At 36.1% G+C, this 18,652-nt stretch overlaps 1 protein-coding gene across 5 annotated transcripts in view; it reads right to left on the bottom strand.

The window, feature by feature from the left end:
* Positions 1-12,301, bottom strand: part of lama2 (laminin, alpha 2) — a 299,175-nt gene extending 286,874 nt beyond the window's left edge. For all 5 annotated transcript variants that reach the window (XM_049478821.1, XM_049478822.1, XM_049478823.1 and 2 more), the window contains exon 1: positions 12,182-12,301. In XM_049478821.1, the coding sequence (XP_049334778.1) occupies positions 12,182-12,251 (70 nt within the window). In that variant the 5' untranslated portion in view covers positions 12,252-12,301. The remainder of the gene's footprint in view (positions 1-12,181) is intronic.
* Between the last annotated feature and the right edge of the window lie 6,351 nt (positions 12,302-18,652).

The following is an 18,652-nucleotide window of genomic DNA, read 5'->3' as shown; positions in this document are numbered from 1 at the left end:
CTTCCCCAGGTGTTTCCAATTCTAGTGTGTTTCCTGTTACTATAAATAGCCCTCCTCTGTCACTTGTCCTCCGTCGGTCTTTGCACCTTCACCTGTCGTTCGTCTCTCTCTGTGTTTCAAAGCGTTTCTCAGTGTCTCTCAAAGCCTTAGTTCCTTGTTTTCTCGTTTATAGTTTATTTCCTTGTTTATTTCTAGTTTCTTGTTTTATTTCATGTTCCCTAGATCCTTGTATATATTCCCTTTTTGTTTATTATTTTCATTATCTCTAGTCTATTTATGTTCTCTAGTCCCCCTCGTTTATTTTGGTTTATTATCTTTGTTACGTGTTTACTTGTTTCTTTGTTTATCTTTGTTATTTATTTAATAAATTATTATTTGTTTTGCCCTTACCTGCACTTGCGTCTCCCTGCCTGGGTCATTTCCTGACAATATGTATTTCTTTATTTAATTTAATTTTTGAGTGTAATCATTTGAATATATATATATATATATATATATATATATATATATATATATATATGTTACTAGGAACTAAGTTGCACCCTGTGCTGTGAACAGACCTGTAATTAGTGCTGTTATTTTAAGAAGTTATTTATTTACCCCTAAAAAAAGAGTAAAGAGGGGTTAAGACTGTTCAAACCAGATTTACATAGCCTGTACAGAGGTTTCAAACGTGCACAGTTTTACTTTGGTTTTCTGTTGTATTTTTTATCATTGTAACATGCTTGTTTTGTACACTGAGTATTTAATCAGTTTGATGGTGGATTAAAGTAGAGTGAAGTGCAAGGGAGGGACAATTGGCTTATAATTTATTAAGTTTGGGGGCAAATACTTTTTCACACAGGGCCAGAATGGTTTGAATAGATTATTTCATTATTTTTTTAAAACTGCTTTTTATATGTACTCAGGTTTTATTTGCCTGATATTAAAATATGTTTGTTAATCTGAAAAATGAAAGTATAAAATAGAAAAATACTAAAAAAAAAAAAAAAAAAAAAAACACTTGTTGGCTTGTTTGTAACATCCCTCTGAGGTCCACAAACTCACCACTGCTTCAAATTCAATGTTTTTTTTATATCAGTTTCTTTTAATATCTTCTTAATGCCTTTGTATTTAGTGTATCTAAATGTTGAATCTGTGTCCATCAATGTTTTGTGTGATACTGACCAATGAACAGTTAAAATCACAAAAAAAAAAAAACTCCCTAAGGTCTTTCTTCATTCTACAACTGCAAATAACTTTGCAGTCACAGTCTTCCAATTAAACTTGCTCCTATAGCGAATCAAAGAATCAGGAGTTAAAGCGTGATGTAAATCTCAACTCAACTTATTCATAGCCTCGTAACTCTGGAAGTGAATGAAGTACAATCTCGAGATAAGACACAATGGAAAGGGCAGATTCTGCAGACTAAGGAAATGCTTTAAGGCATTCTTCTGCTCTGTTCTATTTTAGATATTAATAGAAACATGGAGAAGACAGCCAGTGAGTTTGTGGACCCCAGAGGGTTAACAGCGACTCTGGAACAGAGCTACTACTACTACTGCTGCTGTTCTCCATGTGTAAGACCTGACTCACACTGCCACTACCACTCACTACCATATACAGCCACTGACATGCAATATATGTCCAATAATACATGTGTATAGGTGTTTGTGGACACCCCCTTTTCAACCCTTTCAATGAATGAAATCAGCTACTCTAGATTGCAAACAAATCCTCACTTCAAAATCTTCCAGCTCTAGTAGAACGACAACAGGATCAACCCTTTTTAACCCTTTGAACCCTAGCCTGTTTTGGTGTGTTTTTTCTCTGTTTTTGTCAGTTACTCTTTCAGGTCTTATAACACAGTAATTACATCAGACAGACACATGCTCTGAGCTCTTTTACTCCAGAAGACATACAGCTGCTCAAAAATATAATCATTTAAAATGTAAAAGGAAGCAGAATTGTTATATTTTCCTGGAACTGGACATGTTTTGGTCAAAATTTTACCAAGAGCCTGTTATTTTTTTTTTAAACTTATTTTTGAACGTATAGACTTATAAAATAATATATAATAATACATAATATGTATTTATATTTATATATATATATATATATATATATATATATATATATATATATATATATATATATATAATATATTCACACCTAAGATATCTTTTTGAAAATGGTCCATTTCACACTAGGGTTCTAGGGGGGGTATGGGTTGAGGGCACATGCTTGTAAATCAGCACAGTTTTGCAGTGCAGATATTTCCAGTTACAGCTGAATATACGCTTTTAATTCCAGAAAAAAATGTTTAATATTGCAATATATATATATTACCGAGAAAAGAACATTTGTTATGTCAAGAATGCAGTTTAGATCATGGTCTATATACATATACAGTACAGGCAGGCCAAAAGTGTGGACACATCTTCTCTTTCTCCTTTTTGTAATGTGTTTTTTTTTTATTTAATGACTATTTATATTGTAGATTTTTACTGAAGGCATCAAAACTATGAATGAACACATGTGGAGTTTTATGTACTTAACAAAAAAGGGTGAAATAACTGAAAACATGTTTTATATTCTAGTTTCTTCAAAATAGCCACCCTTTGCTCTGATTACTGCTTTGCACACTCTTGACATTCTCTCAATGAGCTTCAAGAGGTAGATCACCTGAAATGGTTTTCAAACTGTCTTGAAGGAGTTCCCAGAGGTGTTTAGCACTTGTTGGCCCCTTTGCCTTCACTCTGCAGTCCAGCTCAGCCCAAACCATCTGGATTAGGTTCGGGTTCGGGTTCGGGTGACTGTGGAGGCCCCCATTGAATGAGAAGGTGTGTCCAAACTTTTGGCCTGTACTGTATGTTAGCACTAAACCGAGAGCAGTGGAAATACACATTTGAGTGCTCATTCTAGATTAGCCAAAACATTCAAACCAGACAACAAAGCTTTTCCCTGTGTTAAATGTGAAGATTTTGTGGTGTAGAATTTAAAGGGTGACTTGTGAAACTTGTGAAAAGGTTCTTGGTTGCGACTTTTATGATGTAAAATATTTCCGGGTCATTTTTGGCATGAGTTCAATGTTGGCAGTGGCCCAGATGATTTAGGTTCTGTGTAGGTTAACAAATAACATTTCTTTTGGTTGGAGAAGTGAAGCACAGCCCTCCATCCTTTGAGAGGAACGCCAATGGGACGTTATCTCCAGCTTCAGACACACCAGAGAGGAGCGAAGTAAATAAAGAAAGGGGAAAACGAAGTAAAGGAATGTTATATTTCCAGACCAAAATAAAAGAATGTGTGTGTGTATATGTATATATATATATATATATATATATATATATATATATATATATATATAGAGAGAGAGAGAGAGAGAGAGAATGGGAGCTTTGTGAGCAGTATGGTTCTCTTTTAAAAAAAGACAATAAGTGAGAAGAAATTCTGGCTTGTTTTAACAAAACGCCAGAGAATGACTTCTTGAGGAAGAGCGTGAAAAGGAACAGGAATTTGCTCTCTCTCTCTCCCTCTCTCTCTCTCTCTCTCTCTCTCGCTAAAACATTTTCTTCTCGAACGTAAATAAGTTCAGAAGGCCCTTCATGTCGAGCAATTGGCAAAACATTCACAGCAATTTCTCAAATCCTGCTCTTAGCATCTGCTCAGCTCTATTGACCCGCTAGCCGGCGCTTTCAGCCGTTGTTTGCCGCCGTTCTGGAATTAGCTATTGATTTTCTCCTCTAAGAATTCTGAAGGCTTTCTCTCGTCTCTTTTCTCTCTCTCTTTCTGTGTCTCTGTCTCGCTTTTCCCCTCTTTTCTTCCCTGTCCAACGAGAGCGGTTGAAGAAACACGGCTTGACAAGGAAACACACAGAACGGCACAATAGATGTTTATGAGTTTGGCCATTAAATAAAGAGACGTAGCGAGAGAGAGAAAGAGAGAGAGAGAGAGAGAGAGAGAGAGAGAGAGAGAGAGGCAGAGCGAGTGCAAAAAGTGAGAGGGAATGACAGATAGTCAGGTCAGAAAGAGCGGAAAGAAGAAGAAGGTTTTTGGTCTCTTGATATCCCAACTTGAAGGCAAGACAAGACGCTAACGTGGGGAGACGAGATGTTCTTGGCTAGTTTATTGTCCAAAAACAAAACTCCAACAGAGTCTTGTAAAAAAAATCAACACGTGGGTCAAGTTTGCATGTAGTGAACTCAGAGCTGAGCTCACAGATGTGCAGATTTAACATGAAGATCATCTTTTCCCATGACAAGGAACCTTAAATATACAGCTGTGTCCTGTAAAAACACATCACCGTCCTAATCCTGACCCTATTAAAACGAAGCACCATCACAAGCGCCATACACCTGTTTATGAAGCAAAACAACTTGTCAATCAAATTGTATTACACGTATACTTACACAACAGCAGATGAACTTTTAGCATAAGTCATAAAACCAATTTCAGACAAATGCTGAACTTTAACAATGTTTGGAGATTGGAGAGCAGTGTCAGAAACCATATAAGAAAAGTCAACTTCCATTCTAACGAATGCATTGGGATAATTTGGTTAATTTGCAGTTAAAAGTACTTACAATTCAATTTCAATTCAATTCAATTTTATTCAATTTTATTTATATAGCTCTTTTTACAGCTTTACAGAGAGAAAAAAACAGGTCCACGCCTCTTTCAACAGTGGCAAGAAAAAAAAATCCCTTACATTAAGAGGAAGAAACCTTAGGAGGAACCAGGAAGGAACCAAGTGGAACCCATCCCGCTCGGGTCGACCCACTCAGTACAAACAAATAATAACCAAATAACAGAACAAAACAACAGTACAGAGAGATAATGTGAGCTATAGCTACTGTAACAGGTACTAATCTATCAATGTGAAAAGGGGATGGGCACATCATAGATACTGGAGAGCTATAGCTAATGTAAAAAACAGGTTCTGAGTGTGAGGGGTATATGCTCAGTGTAAAACACAGATATGCAAATGCACAAACACAGTTTGCCTAGACCCTGTAGAGAAGTCTTCTGCAAATAGAATTGAACACACTGAAGAAGATAAACATGAAGCTTTTGGTGTCAAGCCCAATGCTCTATTGGTCTGGGCTAGAGGGGTATAAATCCCCCAGCATTGAGAACTGATAGCACTCTATCCAGTACTTTTGGGATGAGTTGGGGATTAGTTGGGAATCAGGGTGGGGTAGGTTGGATGGAGATCACTAAACATCTTGACCTAACTGAATGCAATCAAATCCTTACAGAAATGCTCCAAAATAACTGGTAGAAATCATCGACAGAGACATCAACAGAGATTAGCTGGTTTTCCATCCAACAATTTTGGCAAATTCTCCAAAATTACAAAAGAAAGAAAGAAAGAAATAGCAAACTGCAAACATCACTAAAAGAATCACCTGTAGACGACTGCAGTAGATAAAAACACATTTTTCACATGTTCAAGGTTTACAGAGACTCCAGCAAAAGCACAAAACCAGGATATACTCTTTTAAAATACATTTTTCACTAAACTAAACCATTTGAAGGCCTACTTTTTTGAAGTGCCATGTTTAACACAACAGTTTTAGAAAGAACTTCAGCTTTTAATGTCATACACATTGAGGATTCTAGGATCAGTTTTAGTTTTAAGGGTGCTGAGCACCCAACGTATCCATCCTCACCGCCCATGCCCCCTTAAAAAACACTGCTGATCACTCAAAGCCATTTCAAACCAGCGTCCAGCATTTACAGAAATGTTCAAGGCCTCGGAATCAGAAAAGCTTTTATTGTGAAACAACAGTTCTTCACAAGTTCACACACAAAAACTAAACTAAAATTTAGGCTCCTGGACAGTTCTAAGGACCCGTCCACAAGAACACAGATATTTTTTAAAACAAATTTTAAATTAGTTTAGTTTGCTCAGAATGAGCTTAAAACATGGATAGTAAAACATGGATTTAAGCATTTTTTTAATGGCAACAAATGAAGGTGTTTGAGAGTTTAATGGGGTTAATGCACAAGGACGTGACTTCATTACACTGTGAAGGAGTCTCATACATGCACATGTAGCACTGTGAAGTACAGTGAAGTACAGTACAGTACAGCGGGCGCACAATACACACCAAAGCCGCTCCAGACCACAAAGACTGAATGTTCTAAGGACACATTATAGCCTAAGAGTCCAGCGTTTACAGAAACGCTCAAATGTTCAAGGCCTCACCACTAGAAAAGCTTTGAATCTTTGATTGTGAGACGACAATTCTTCACTACCACACGATAACATTTGTAAAAATGAATTTTACTCTAGCGTAGCTCGTTAAGAAAGAGCCTGAAACGTGGACAACGCATAGGTTGTTTCTGTTGTCTCTGCAAATTGTGGATTAATAGCATGTATTTATGTCACGTGTTCACATCCAGCATATTATAAAAAAGGCATTGAAAAAAAACATCAGTTGTATTCAATGAAAACATGGATAGTACAGCTTATTTTTTTTCGTTTTCTCTGCAATCTGTGATTTGTGTTTTCACATGGCTGACAGATTTCACATCCAGCATGTTTTAAAAAGGCAGTGATGTCCAATGAAGCTGGGTTCTGTTTTCCACTTTAAAAAGATGTTTTTATTTTTTACTTTTAACCAAAATAAAAAAAACATAGTTTGAATAAACAGCACTTTTAACCTTTTTTTTGAACAGCATAATAAAAAATGCTATAGTGCTTTAATGTGTTCGTAATTTGTAAGAAAGCTTTTTTTGTTCTTGAATTCTGTTAATGATCTATTTCTATTTCTGAGATTTAAACATTTTTTAGTTTGCCAATGACAAACTTAAGTTTTAAAAAACAACAAAACATGACTTTTTACTTTTAAGTGTGCTGGGACTTATTTTAAAGGTGATCGAGCCCCGTTAAAAAAAGGCTAGGGACTCCTTTGATCATATATTAGCCTTGTAGCTCATTGAAGATAAAAAAGCAACAAATTAACCTTTAGTGATAATTTATATTTATGATAAATATACTTATGATGCATAATGGCACATAGTTAACAAACCAAATACAGAGTTTAAAAAATAAGGAAAAATAAAAACTGACAAAAATGGAGATACATGTTTTTGCTGGAAAGATCTTTCCAGCAAAAACATGTATCTCCATTTTTGTCAGTTTTTATTTTTCCTTATTTTTAAACTCTGTATTTGGTTTGTTCACTGTGTCAATAATTATAGATGAATAGACCAATAGATTTAGTTAGTTTTACCTTCTATAACCTGATTTCATTCAAAGTTATACAGACCACTAAGGATTATATTTTCTGTAGAAACACATAGCATGATTAGGATGTGTCATCAGATATTAAGGAAACATTAAAAATATATATATTTGTTTAACTGTGCAGTATGTCACTGAAATCTGTGTGGGGTATTTATCCTCTACTGAGCTTTTTATCCACCATAATTCCCCCCAGTCCCATTTCCACACTCAGGGTTGTCAGGTGTAGACAACAGCACGCACCCAGACACACACTGTGCACTGAAGCAATAGAAACAGGCAAGCTGGCTCTTTTTTTTTTGTGATGCTGAACAGGTTATCACTGAGCTTCAGTAAGGTTGCTGACCATGGCATCATAGCGTAATAATTTTCATTATGACGTAAGTGACGATTTGCAGCTTTACATGTTGTTAAGGTTTATCAGACCTTCTCTAGCCCTCCCTTCCCTTATTGTTCATTTTCCTATGACATAAACCCACCATTTTTACACACTTTCTACTAATCTGGCGGTCCGTTCTCAGCACAGCAAGGCCACTAGCATGGCAGCAGTGTTCATGGCAGTGTAAGTCCTGCAGATACAAGTGAAGTGTATAAGCACAATGCACAACGGTGTTGCTGTTTTTTTTTTTTTTTACGCATATCACTGCCAGGACGAGACAAGACCACCCAGAAATATAACCAGCAACACAAAGATGATGAAGGAAGAGCTAGCGGATGTCTAAAGCGGCTAATACTAAACCGAGCCTATCAACAGATGAACCGCACACCCTCCCTGTACAACAGCAAGGTGGAGCTAACGAGCGACGAGCTTCTGATGAAGTGTCCGGGAAATATAGAGGTGTGTAGGCGTTTATAGCATGCCTGCTAACAGGACTGAGGTCGATAAGGCACTCGTCAATCTCTGAACCCTGCCTCTGCTTTTAGACGTCACTATTCTCCCCTTCAAATATAGCATCACACTCCTGTTTCAACACATCCCCTCACACATACACACACACAGAGACACACACACCTGTTAGCGGCGACCTCTGTGTCTTTGAAAGGACAGGATGTCGCCTCAGCTGGTAAGGCTGGCCAGATGCGCTACGGCTAAGCACTCTGAGTAATACAAGACTGCATGTTAAGTCCCTTAAATGGCAACAAATGAAGGTGTTTGAGAGTTTAATGGGGTTAATGCACAAGGACGTGACTTCATTACACTGTGAAGGAGTCTCATACATGCACATGTAGCACTGTGAAGTGAAGTGCGTACAGCGGGCGCACAATACACACCAAAGCCGCTCCAGACCACAAAGACTGAATGTTCTAAGGACACATTATAACTTAAGAGTCCAGCGTTTACAGAAACGTTCAAATGTTCAAAGCTTTGATTCTTTGATTGTGAGACGACAATTCTTCACTACCACACGATAACATTTGTAAAAATGAATTTTCCTTTAGCGTAGCTCGTTAAGAAAGAGCCTGAAACATGGACAACGCACTGATTGTTTCTGTTGTCTCTGCAATTTGTGGATTAATAGCATGTATTTATGTATCATGTGTCACAAAAGGCATTGAAAAAACATCAGTTATATTCAATGAAGCTACGTTCCATTTTGGTTGGAAGCAAAGGATGAAAAGACCCATTTCCATCTCAAGTAAGTCCTCGCATAGACATCCTTCAAACCACTTCGAAAAGACGTCTTTTTACATTTCACTTTCAACCACAATGAACATTGAACGTAGTTAAAATGAACTGAATCTCAAGAGAAGGTGGGTCACGCAGCAAGACAGTGACCCTAAGCACACAAGTGATTCTATTAAAGAATAGTTAAGGAAGAATAAAAAGTGGTCAAGTCAAAATTGGGACCTTAATCCAATCAAATTGTTGTGGAAGCACACTGGCTCTAATATAAAAGGAGAACTCTGAGGTAAAATGGTATTTTGATGTAGTAAAACATGATAAAAAGTACTTAGCTTTGATGAATAGCACACCTCCGATCTCCCACAGCGTTCCGAGATCCAGAAATTTTAACAGTTTGTATAAACACCCTTTAGACTGGGTGACACGGGGCATAATTTGCCCTAATAAATCACTTTTTTTCACTGTTATCCAGCTCAAAGTAGATCCACACCTCATTGCTAGAATCCGGAAAGCCCTGACATTTAAAACGAGGCATTTATCAGTCATTATCAGTACGGTAATGGCGGCGCTCGGAGCTGAAGCTTGCGTTAAAGGATAGGATGCATTAAAGGATAACAGTGGTTTGTAATAAGCTACTTGTGCACTTTTTAAGTTATCAATGCCTCGTTGTAAATGTCAGGGTTCTCCAGATTCTAGTAAGGAGGTGTGGAGCTACTTTGAGTCTGGATAACATGGAAAAAGTGATTTATTAGGGCATTTATTAGGCGTGTCACCCAGTCTGAAGTGTGTTTGGACAAACTGTTACAATTTCTGGATCTCGGAACGCTGTGGGAGAACAGAGGTGTGTTATTTATCAAAGGTAAATACTTTTTATCATGTTTTACTTCACCGAAAGTCCATTTTACGCTGGAGTTCTCCTTTAACACACAGACTGACCAATAGTAGCAGAGATAGTCCTCTCTCATTGCATTACTTGAAACGTTCAACATGTTCTTCAAATGTGTCAAAGTCATTTATAACAACCATTCATCATGTACTTAATAGAACCAACTTCTGAATTACTGTATATCAGAGAATTTTGAAGAAAAAAGGTCATCTGTCCTTGAAACAAAACTCAAGAGAAGGTGGGTCATGCAGCAAGACAACGACCCTAAGACCACAATTGGTTCTACCAAAGAAGAATAATGTGGCCAAGTCAAATTCGGGACCCTAATCCAATCAAAATGTTGTGGAAGCACACTGGTTTTAATATTAAAATTAACACACTGACCAACCAATGGTAGCAGAGCTAGTCCTCTCTCACTGCTTTACTTGAAACATCCAACGTTCAATGTTCTTAAAATGTGTCAACGTCATTTATAACAACTATTCATCACGTTCTTAATGGAACCAAAAGTGGTTCTTCTGTTACATTGTTCTAATTATCAGGCTGTATTTACTATACAAGAACCAGAGAACCTATGCAAACTATGAATGCCCACAGCATTGTACCAATAGACCAATGACCAATGTTTGAAGTGTGTCCAAATATTACAAACATCAGCCAATATGTGAAATTTTACCACTTGTGTTCAGTGCTAAAGTGCTTGTTTATATTATTTTTAACACAATGTGTACAGTGTATAGAAGTCCACAAATCAGGCCTTTTTAGAAGAGTGGCAAGAAGAAATCCATTGTTGGAAGAAAGACATAAGAAGTGTTGTTTTTATAGTTTGGCACAAGCCGTTTAGGAACACGGAAAACGTTTAGAAGAAGGTGTTGTGGTAAAAAGAAATTAAATTAAATTAAAACTCTCAGCCTTAAGGCAAAGCACTATGTGTGTCAGAAACGTAACACTGCTCATCACTCTGATCATCCCCACTGTGAAACATGGTGGTGGCAGCATCATGCTGTGGGGACGCCTTTCTTCAGCAGGGACAGGGAAGCTGGTCAGAACTATTGAGAAGATAAATACAGGGTAGAAAATCTGTTAAATGCTGCAAAAGTCTTGAAACTGGGGCAGAGATTCACCTTCCAGCAAGACGATGACCCTAAACATACAGCCAGGGCTACAGTGGAATGGTTTATATTAAACAAATATTACAAATTCAAGAAGTTCATGTTAGAATGGCCCTCTCTTAAATCCCATTTAGAATCTGTGGGAAGACAAAAAAAAATGCTGTTCTGAGAAGCTCTCCATCTATCCAACTTGGCTGAGCTTGAGCTGTTTTGCAAAGAAAAATGGGCAAAAACATCTATAGGGTCTGTAGATGCGTAAAGCTGGTAGAGACAAACACCTCAAAAAGGTGGCTCTACTTAATTTTGATTTAGGGGTGGGTTGAATACTGTCCGTGTGTTATTTTTATTCCTCTTCATAAAAATGTGCTACTTTGTGTTGGTCAATCAATTAAAATCTCAATACAAATCCAGTTTTTTGCAAAAGTTTTAGGCACCTGTGGGAATTTTAGTATAGAAAAAGCTTATTTGTGAAGTAATTGTTTATTAGTTTATTAGCTCATTAAAACACCAGCATTGCAATAAATACAAACAGCAATTTTAAAATTTTCCTTAAAAAAAACATCTCCTAATCTCTTCTTCTCATCTGAGTTTAATAGAGTTATTTCTAGTTCTCCTCATATTAAAAATTGGTAAATGTGGTTCTTAGGCTTGGCTCACAGGATATAACAGAACATAATTAGTTAAAAATGAGAAATCCTTGTTACGTTTTACTGTATGTATGTTTATTTGCATCTGTTCATATGTGCATATGTGGTGCTTTTTCCAGGTAAAAACACTCATATTGCTGAGATAAATGGATTAGTGTCTTTTGCTTTGGTGCCTTAATTTTTTCACAGTACTGTACATTTAAGTATGTGTTGGTAAAGTTCAAGGGGTATGAATACTTTTTGCAAGCCACTGAATATGATATTAGGGATTATAAGACAGGGCAGTGTTTTTTTTAGGTATTACAGCACAATATATGTTAGTAGTATAGAACAGTGTTTTCCCAAAAAAAAAAAAAAAAAAACTTTTTTTATAACTTGTAGTTATGTAGTTTTTCTTTCATATTCTTTTAATCCTTTAGACAAATACGGTGCTAAACTTCAACAGAAGCTGTAGTTCCTTCACTCCTCCTTTAACCCCTGATATCCAGAATGAGTTAAATCCAGTTTATTCACACTTTAACAGTGAAGGTCTGTGAATGTGAGGGAGCGTGTCCAGTTGTGGAGCAGCTGCTGGTTCTGCTCGGCTGCTCGGCTCTCCCCGAGCCTCACGCTCACCTCTAAACTCTCACACCAGCTCCAGAACAAAAGCGTGAAGTATACACCGCTCAGGTGTGCACTCACCTCTCTGCTGAGCACCTCCGCATCGCCATAGCAACGCCAGGAGTGCCAGGACGCACCAGCGGCCAGTCATGTTCACTCCAGAGCTGCTGCTGCTTCTCTTCTTTCTCCTGTAAAAGTGACTTTCCGAAACTTGAGCTACCTCTCTCTTTCTCTCTCTCTCTCTTTCTCTCTCTCTCTCTCTCCTCCCCCTATCCCATCCCCATGCTGCTTAGGGGCGTTCCAAATTGGAGCACTACACTTTACACACACACACACACACACACACAATGAAGAAAAGCACAGAAGCTTTGAATTAAGCTTAATAATCCATTTTAAAAGAGAAACTTGTGCTATATCCATGCTATGTTCAGGCTTCTTGATACACATAAAACATCTTTAAAACATTACTTTAAAAGTTTGAATGACTATTTTTAACTTAAGTTAATTAAGCAAAAAAAAGTTTGAGCAGCAGTAAGTTTTAAGTTTAAAGTTTAAAGTTTTATGTACCCCCAAAAAAAAACATCTAGGGAAATGTGGTCCCAAGTTTTAAACAAAAAAAGTTGAAAAAGTGCATAGTACCAGTCAAAAAATTAGAAACACACTTTGAAAAAATTACAGGCTGAATTACCTACTGTTTTTCACTGAACTCCATGATCCTCCGGTACTTTTTTAATTCTGTCTGGATGCACATCTCTAAATTTCATCACATCGCGTTAAATAAAATAGCTTTTTGTCCACTGCTACGCACCATAATTACACTTTGGGCGCACGTTTTCACGGAGAGTGGAAATGGAGGAGCTACTGAACAAGATATCATGTGACCGAGAAAGCCGAAAAACTCATTGGTCCTCCTGTATTTTTAAATTGCAGTCCGGACGCAAGAGTTTTATCACTGAGTAGAAGTGCGCAATATTTTTCACAGTTGTCCCCCCGAGAAACGAATCCCGTCCAGATAGAGCTTTAGTCAGCTTCATGTTATCTGCTTTTACTTCTACTCTGTACTCCAACTCCAAGTAAATAATACAAATAGACAACAAATATTAATGATAATGTGCGTCCAAACTTTGAGACGAGTGATTCAATCCTCAATTTCACCTGTTTTAAAGTTTGAAGATCTAGAAAAAAAAGTGTTTTTTCAGTATGAAACTTTTTCTTCTTGCCTGAAAATGGTTTATCTCACATATTTGCAACCACCCCCTGCAAACACAAGAACTAAAACAAAATTAAAATATTATGTTTCAATGTTATGTAAAACTATTGTTTTATATGTTGGTCTTTCAAAAGTAATAAAGTAATAAAACATTAAAAGTTGCAATATGTGGTTTTTTTTAATGAAAATGAGTGAATTATCCTAATTAAACCATTACCTCTTAGAGGTAAAGAACACAATTACACTAAATATTGATAGAATAATTAGTAATAGAGTAAGGAATTAAATATTCACACTGCTTGTTAGGATTTTTTTTGGGTTTCAGACATATTTTGCATAATTAAATATGAACCTTGTCAAACTGACCCAGGAACACCAGTCTGTTCCTGACAAATAAACATAACAGGAGGGTTAAGTGTGATTTGGACATTTTTTTAGATTTCTTAATGGAATTAAATACTCAAACAAATGATCCATTTATGTACCACTGGATGAGTTCATTTTAATTGTGTGGTTTTGCAGCTAGAGCTCATTAAAAGATTAAAAGAAGTATTTTCTTCATAAAGAAAATCAACCTTCTCATTTGAACTTACATTCCTATCAGTCTTCATTCACTCTATTCATGACTAGAAATCCATTGATTCATTTTCAAATATGAGTCAAATCAGTATGGAGGTACAAAAGTGTTATACATGTGCAAATGTTTTTTTATGCAGCCTTATTATATTCAATTATACTTTATACTTTGTTTGATTAGAGAGTTAATACACTGTAAATGCAAGCTGTCACAGTCAGAAAGAAATTGCAATGAAAAAATTCTTCATATTCATTAAAAAGTGACATTTCAGTTTGCATATGTTTATTTGGAGCGTTCAGATCATCACGACCTGTCACATCTTGGCCTCGTCTCGTGTCTCTGTGTGTCTTCCCCACGTGACCTGTGCTCCCCTGTGTCTCCTGTCTCAGTACTTTTCCATGTGTGTCTCATTTGTAGCTCCGCCCCTTCCCCAGGTGTTTCCAATTCTAGTGTGTTTGTGTTACTATAAATAGCCCTCCTCTGCCACCTTGTCCTCCGTCGGTCTTTGCACTAACCCCTGTTGTTTGTCGTACCTCTGTTTCTTGTGTTCATTCCTGCGCTCCTTGGTTTCCTGCTCTGTGTTTATCCCGTCTTGTTTTAGTTCCTTGTTTATCTTGTTTATTCCTGGTTATTGTCTCTGCTTTGTTTAGTTAAAAGTCTTGTTTCATTCATTTGTTTTCCTTGTATAGCCTCCCTCTTTGTTTGTAATTGATATTTATCTTGCTTATTCTCGTGCTCCTTAGTTCCCTCCTTAGTGTATATCTTTGTATATCTTTTGTTTATCCTTTGTTATTTTTAAGTTCCCTGTGTTTTCCCTAGTTTATTCCCTTGCCCTGTTTTAGTTTATCCTGCCTAGTTTTATAGTACCTCTTGTTTGTTTATGTTAGTTTTATATCACGTTGGTTTTCTTATTCATTTCATTGTTCTGTGTTTACCCGTCTATTTGTTTACTTGTTATTTACTTATTAAATTATTGTTTATTGATTTCACCCTACCTGCACTTGCGTCCGCCTCCTCGTCTCCCTGCCTGGGTTACTTCGTGACACGACCCAACTCATCCTTAATTGTGTGGAGCGATATCAATATCATCATGCTGTACGTATGAATTTTATATACATTATATATTATATATTATTTTATCATAATCATATATAGTATATTATTATAAATGGGATTGATTTTAAATATTTTAATGACAGACAGCCTAAATATAAATAAGCAAATTTAAATTAAATATATAAAAGTGTAAAACTCTAAACGTAGAATAGAGTAATGCTAAGACATACGATGTACATGAGACAATAATACACTGAAGACAGTAAGGAAGGTAAGAGATTGTGTGTGTGTGTGTTTGTGTATTTGTGTGTGTGTACAGAGAGATGAGAGAGGGATAGAGTAGACAGATAATATGTAAATGAGGTGACTGAGGTTCAAACTTGTTTTAAAGTTTGCTGAAACTTTTTGACCTCTTTTGCTCCCTCTAGTGTCAGAATGTCCCAGACTGAACTACAGCCCAGCCATCAGGCATGGGTCACACACACACACACACACACACACACACACATTATGTTGTGGTTTAGAAGTATGGAAACAGATTAGTAACAGTTAAACAATTTCACTACCAGCACAGCAGGACACACCTGAGTTAAGTGATGAAACTTCAATACAGTTTTAAAAAATAATATTAGAACAAAAAGTTACAAACTAGTAATTCTACACCTTTTCACACATTACACTTTTTAGCAAATGTTTGGAATATTTTAATAAGGTTAAAATCTAGCTTTTTTTTATTTAATTCGAATTGTTCCCATTTTCTTTCTAATTTAGCTAGGCCAATTGTCCCATCCATCTAGCTGCTACTCAGCTGTATATCCCCCTATCACTAGTGATGCCACAACACCAGGAGGGTGAAGACTAGCACATGCCTACTCCTGTTTTTAAACTGTTGTTGATGCAGCACTGCCGAGTAGCATCACAGCATGCTCAGAGGAAAGCGCAGCGACTCGGTTCTGATACATCAGCTCACAGACGCCTTGTGCTGAATGACATCACCCTTTGAACTGATGTGGGAAAACAGAGCACCATCTACCCACCCAGAAAGAACAAGGACAATTGTGCTCTCTCAGGGTTTCAGCAGCTGATGGCAAGCTGCATGACTGGGATTCAAACCAGCGATCTCCTGATCATAGTGGCAGCGCTTTAGATTGTTGCACCAATTGAAGACCCAAAATACATTTATATCTTAAAATGTACCTTTTAAATTACCTTTAATAAATTTGATGTTTTGTTTTATTTAGTAGTGGTTGCTGGTTTTATTTATTGTGCTTTATTGATATAATATAATATAATATAATATAATATAATATAATATAATATAATACAATACAATTATATATAATAAAATAAAATAATACAATACAGCTTGAGAAAAAAAAATGAGAGTTTCTTTTAATATAATCAAAAGGAAGATGGATGATCACAAGCCATAAAACCAAGCTGAACTGCTTGAATTTTTGCACCAGGAGTAAAGGCATAAAGTTATCCAAAAGCAGTGTGTAAGACTGGTGGAGAACGTGCCAAGATGCAGGAAAACTGTGATTAAAACCAGGGTTATTCCACCAAATATATATCTGATAAAGTTGATATCTGAACTTTATTAATATGAACTTGTTTTCTTTGCATTATTTCAGGTCTAAAAGACCTGCATATTTTTTTTTTGTTTTGTTATTTTAGCCATTTCTCATTTTCTGCAAATAAATGCTGTAAATGACAATATTTTTATTTGGAATTTGGGAGAAATGTCGTTCGTAGTTTATAGAATAAAACAAAATAATGTTCATTTTATTTAAACATATACCTGTAAATAACAAAATCAGAGAAACTGATTCAGAAACTGAAGTGGTCTCTTAATTTTTTTTCCAGAGCTGTATATGCATAACTGTTGTTTATTTACTAATTTGTTAAACAGATCATTTTTTTCAATATTTTTATTTAAATGGTGTTTAAAATATATATAACTATAAATATAACTATAAATAGTTTTATTGAGTTATAATGAAGTTATTATCTAAAAGAAAGTTTGATGTTTACTTTTACAGGCTGTGGGTCTGTGGTGTGTCTGTCTGTCTGTCTGTCTGTCAGTCAGTCAGGTTAACGAGCTTCAGCTCAGCTGTCCAATTTAAAGGTTCTGCTGCAGTGATGGAGCTGCAGAGCAGTTCTAGCTCAGCTCATTAGCAGCACTTTAAACAGTCTGCTGCTGCTTTATTACTGATACATTATTCAAAACTAAACCATCCAGCGTGATGGACGAGGGGCTGCCTGAAACAAACTGGACAGAAGTGTGTGTGTGGGGGGGGGGGGGGGGGGGGCGGGGTCAGGTCAGGGGTCATTAGCATATTAGTATGTATTTAGAGGGCTTGATGGAGGAGAAGCTTCTCCTGATTTAAAGCTGTGATGGCTGATGTTCAGGACGGGTGATGGGTCTGAAATCTTCTTTCACCACTTCATTCCTCTGTTTCAGGTGAGTCTCACACTCTCTGCAGTTCTCTCCCTGATATTACTCTCCTCTAATACTGTCCATCTGTCCATCTGTCTTGCTTTCTACATATCCGTCTGTCTGTTTTCTGTCTATGCCCATGCTGTCCTAAAAAGTGTTATAATCAGGGTGCTGTGCCTTTTAGCGTATCAAATAAAAAATACTGAAGATGTTTAATTTTTTGATTTTTGACTGTTCATCATATATTTCCTGTAATTAATGCATCTGCTGGACCACTCTGTGACCCAGTTCTGCCTGGTTATGTTGAATTATTATTTTCTAATTTTAAATAACACATTCATTTTAAAACATATATAATTATATATTATGTTTGAATTTCTTTTAGTTTTGGAGATTTGATTTTTTTTATTAATGACAATTTTCCAAATTTCATAAAAAGATCTATTTAAACATGCTTGACAAAGTCCTGTCCACTCTGCCATTTTGGGATAAGGCTGCTACTTTAAAAAAGTAGTTTGGGGTATGCAATTGCAGGTATTAACTTATTTTTTTATTTATAAATAGGGTGTAATAGGGTGAGTGTACCTATTTTTTTTTTAATACTAAAAAAAATATTATTAAGACCTTAGAATTTAAAAGATATACAAAAAAATTTTGCTGTGTCTATCTGGCACTGATACAGCTATGTAATTACATAACCATTACAGCTGTTATTAATATGTAACAATGCGTACTTCACTAGTAGTTACATGGTTATTACATAGATTGTTAATATGTAACTACACAGTTAATAAAGACACATTAAATAATAGGACCCAAAAATATTTTAATTACTGTGATATTTTAACACTGCGGAGTGGACAGCTTTAGCTTTAACTCAGCTAAATATGCTAAACATGTTTTCTCCATGTTTTCTCACTATGATTCACTGGAGTCCCAAAGACTTAAAAATTACTTTCTAAACTTTTCTAGACAGACAGATTTCAGTGAACATTGTTTTCTCGTCTGTTTTTGAATTTCTTCAGATTGCGGCATAATGTGTTGCTTTTAGAGATCTTTTATCTGCTTCATGTTGTCAGACATGTTCTATTTAAGTGATTTATTGATACTACAGTTTTGGTTGTGATCAGGCCTGGTTGTGGTTATTGAAATAACTTATCTTTCCAAAAAGTCTGATTATACACAGTTAATATGTCTAATAGTAAAGTTTGTTTGATAAATCTGAAAAATGAAAGTATGTCAAAAATGCAAAAACTAAAGAAGTCTTTT

This window comes from Astyanax mexicanus, chromosome 1 (assembly GCF_023375975.1).
Source record: "Astyanax mexicanus isolate ESR-SI-001 chromosome 1, AstMex3_surface, whole genome shotgun sequence".
In the NCBI taxonomy this organism is placed as follows: domain Eukaryota; kingdom Metazoa; phylum Chordata; class Actinopteri; order Characiformes; family Acestrorhamphidae; genus Astyanax; species Astyanax mexicanus.
The sequence above is the reverse complement of the archived record's forward strand: the minus strand, read 5'-3'. Positions and strand labels throughout refer to the sequence as shown.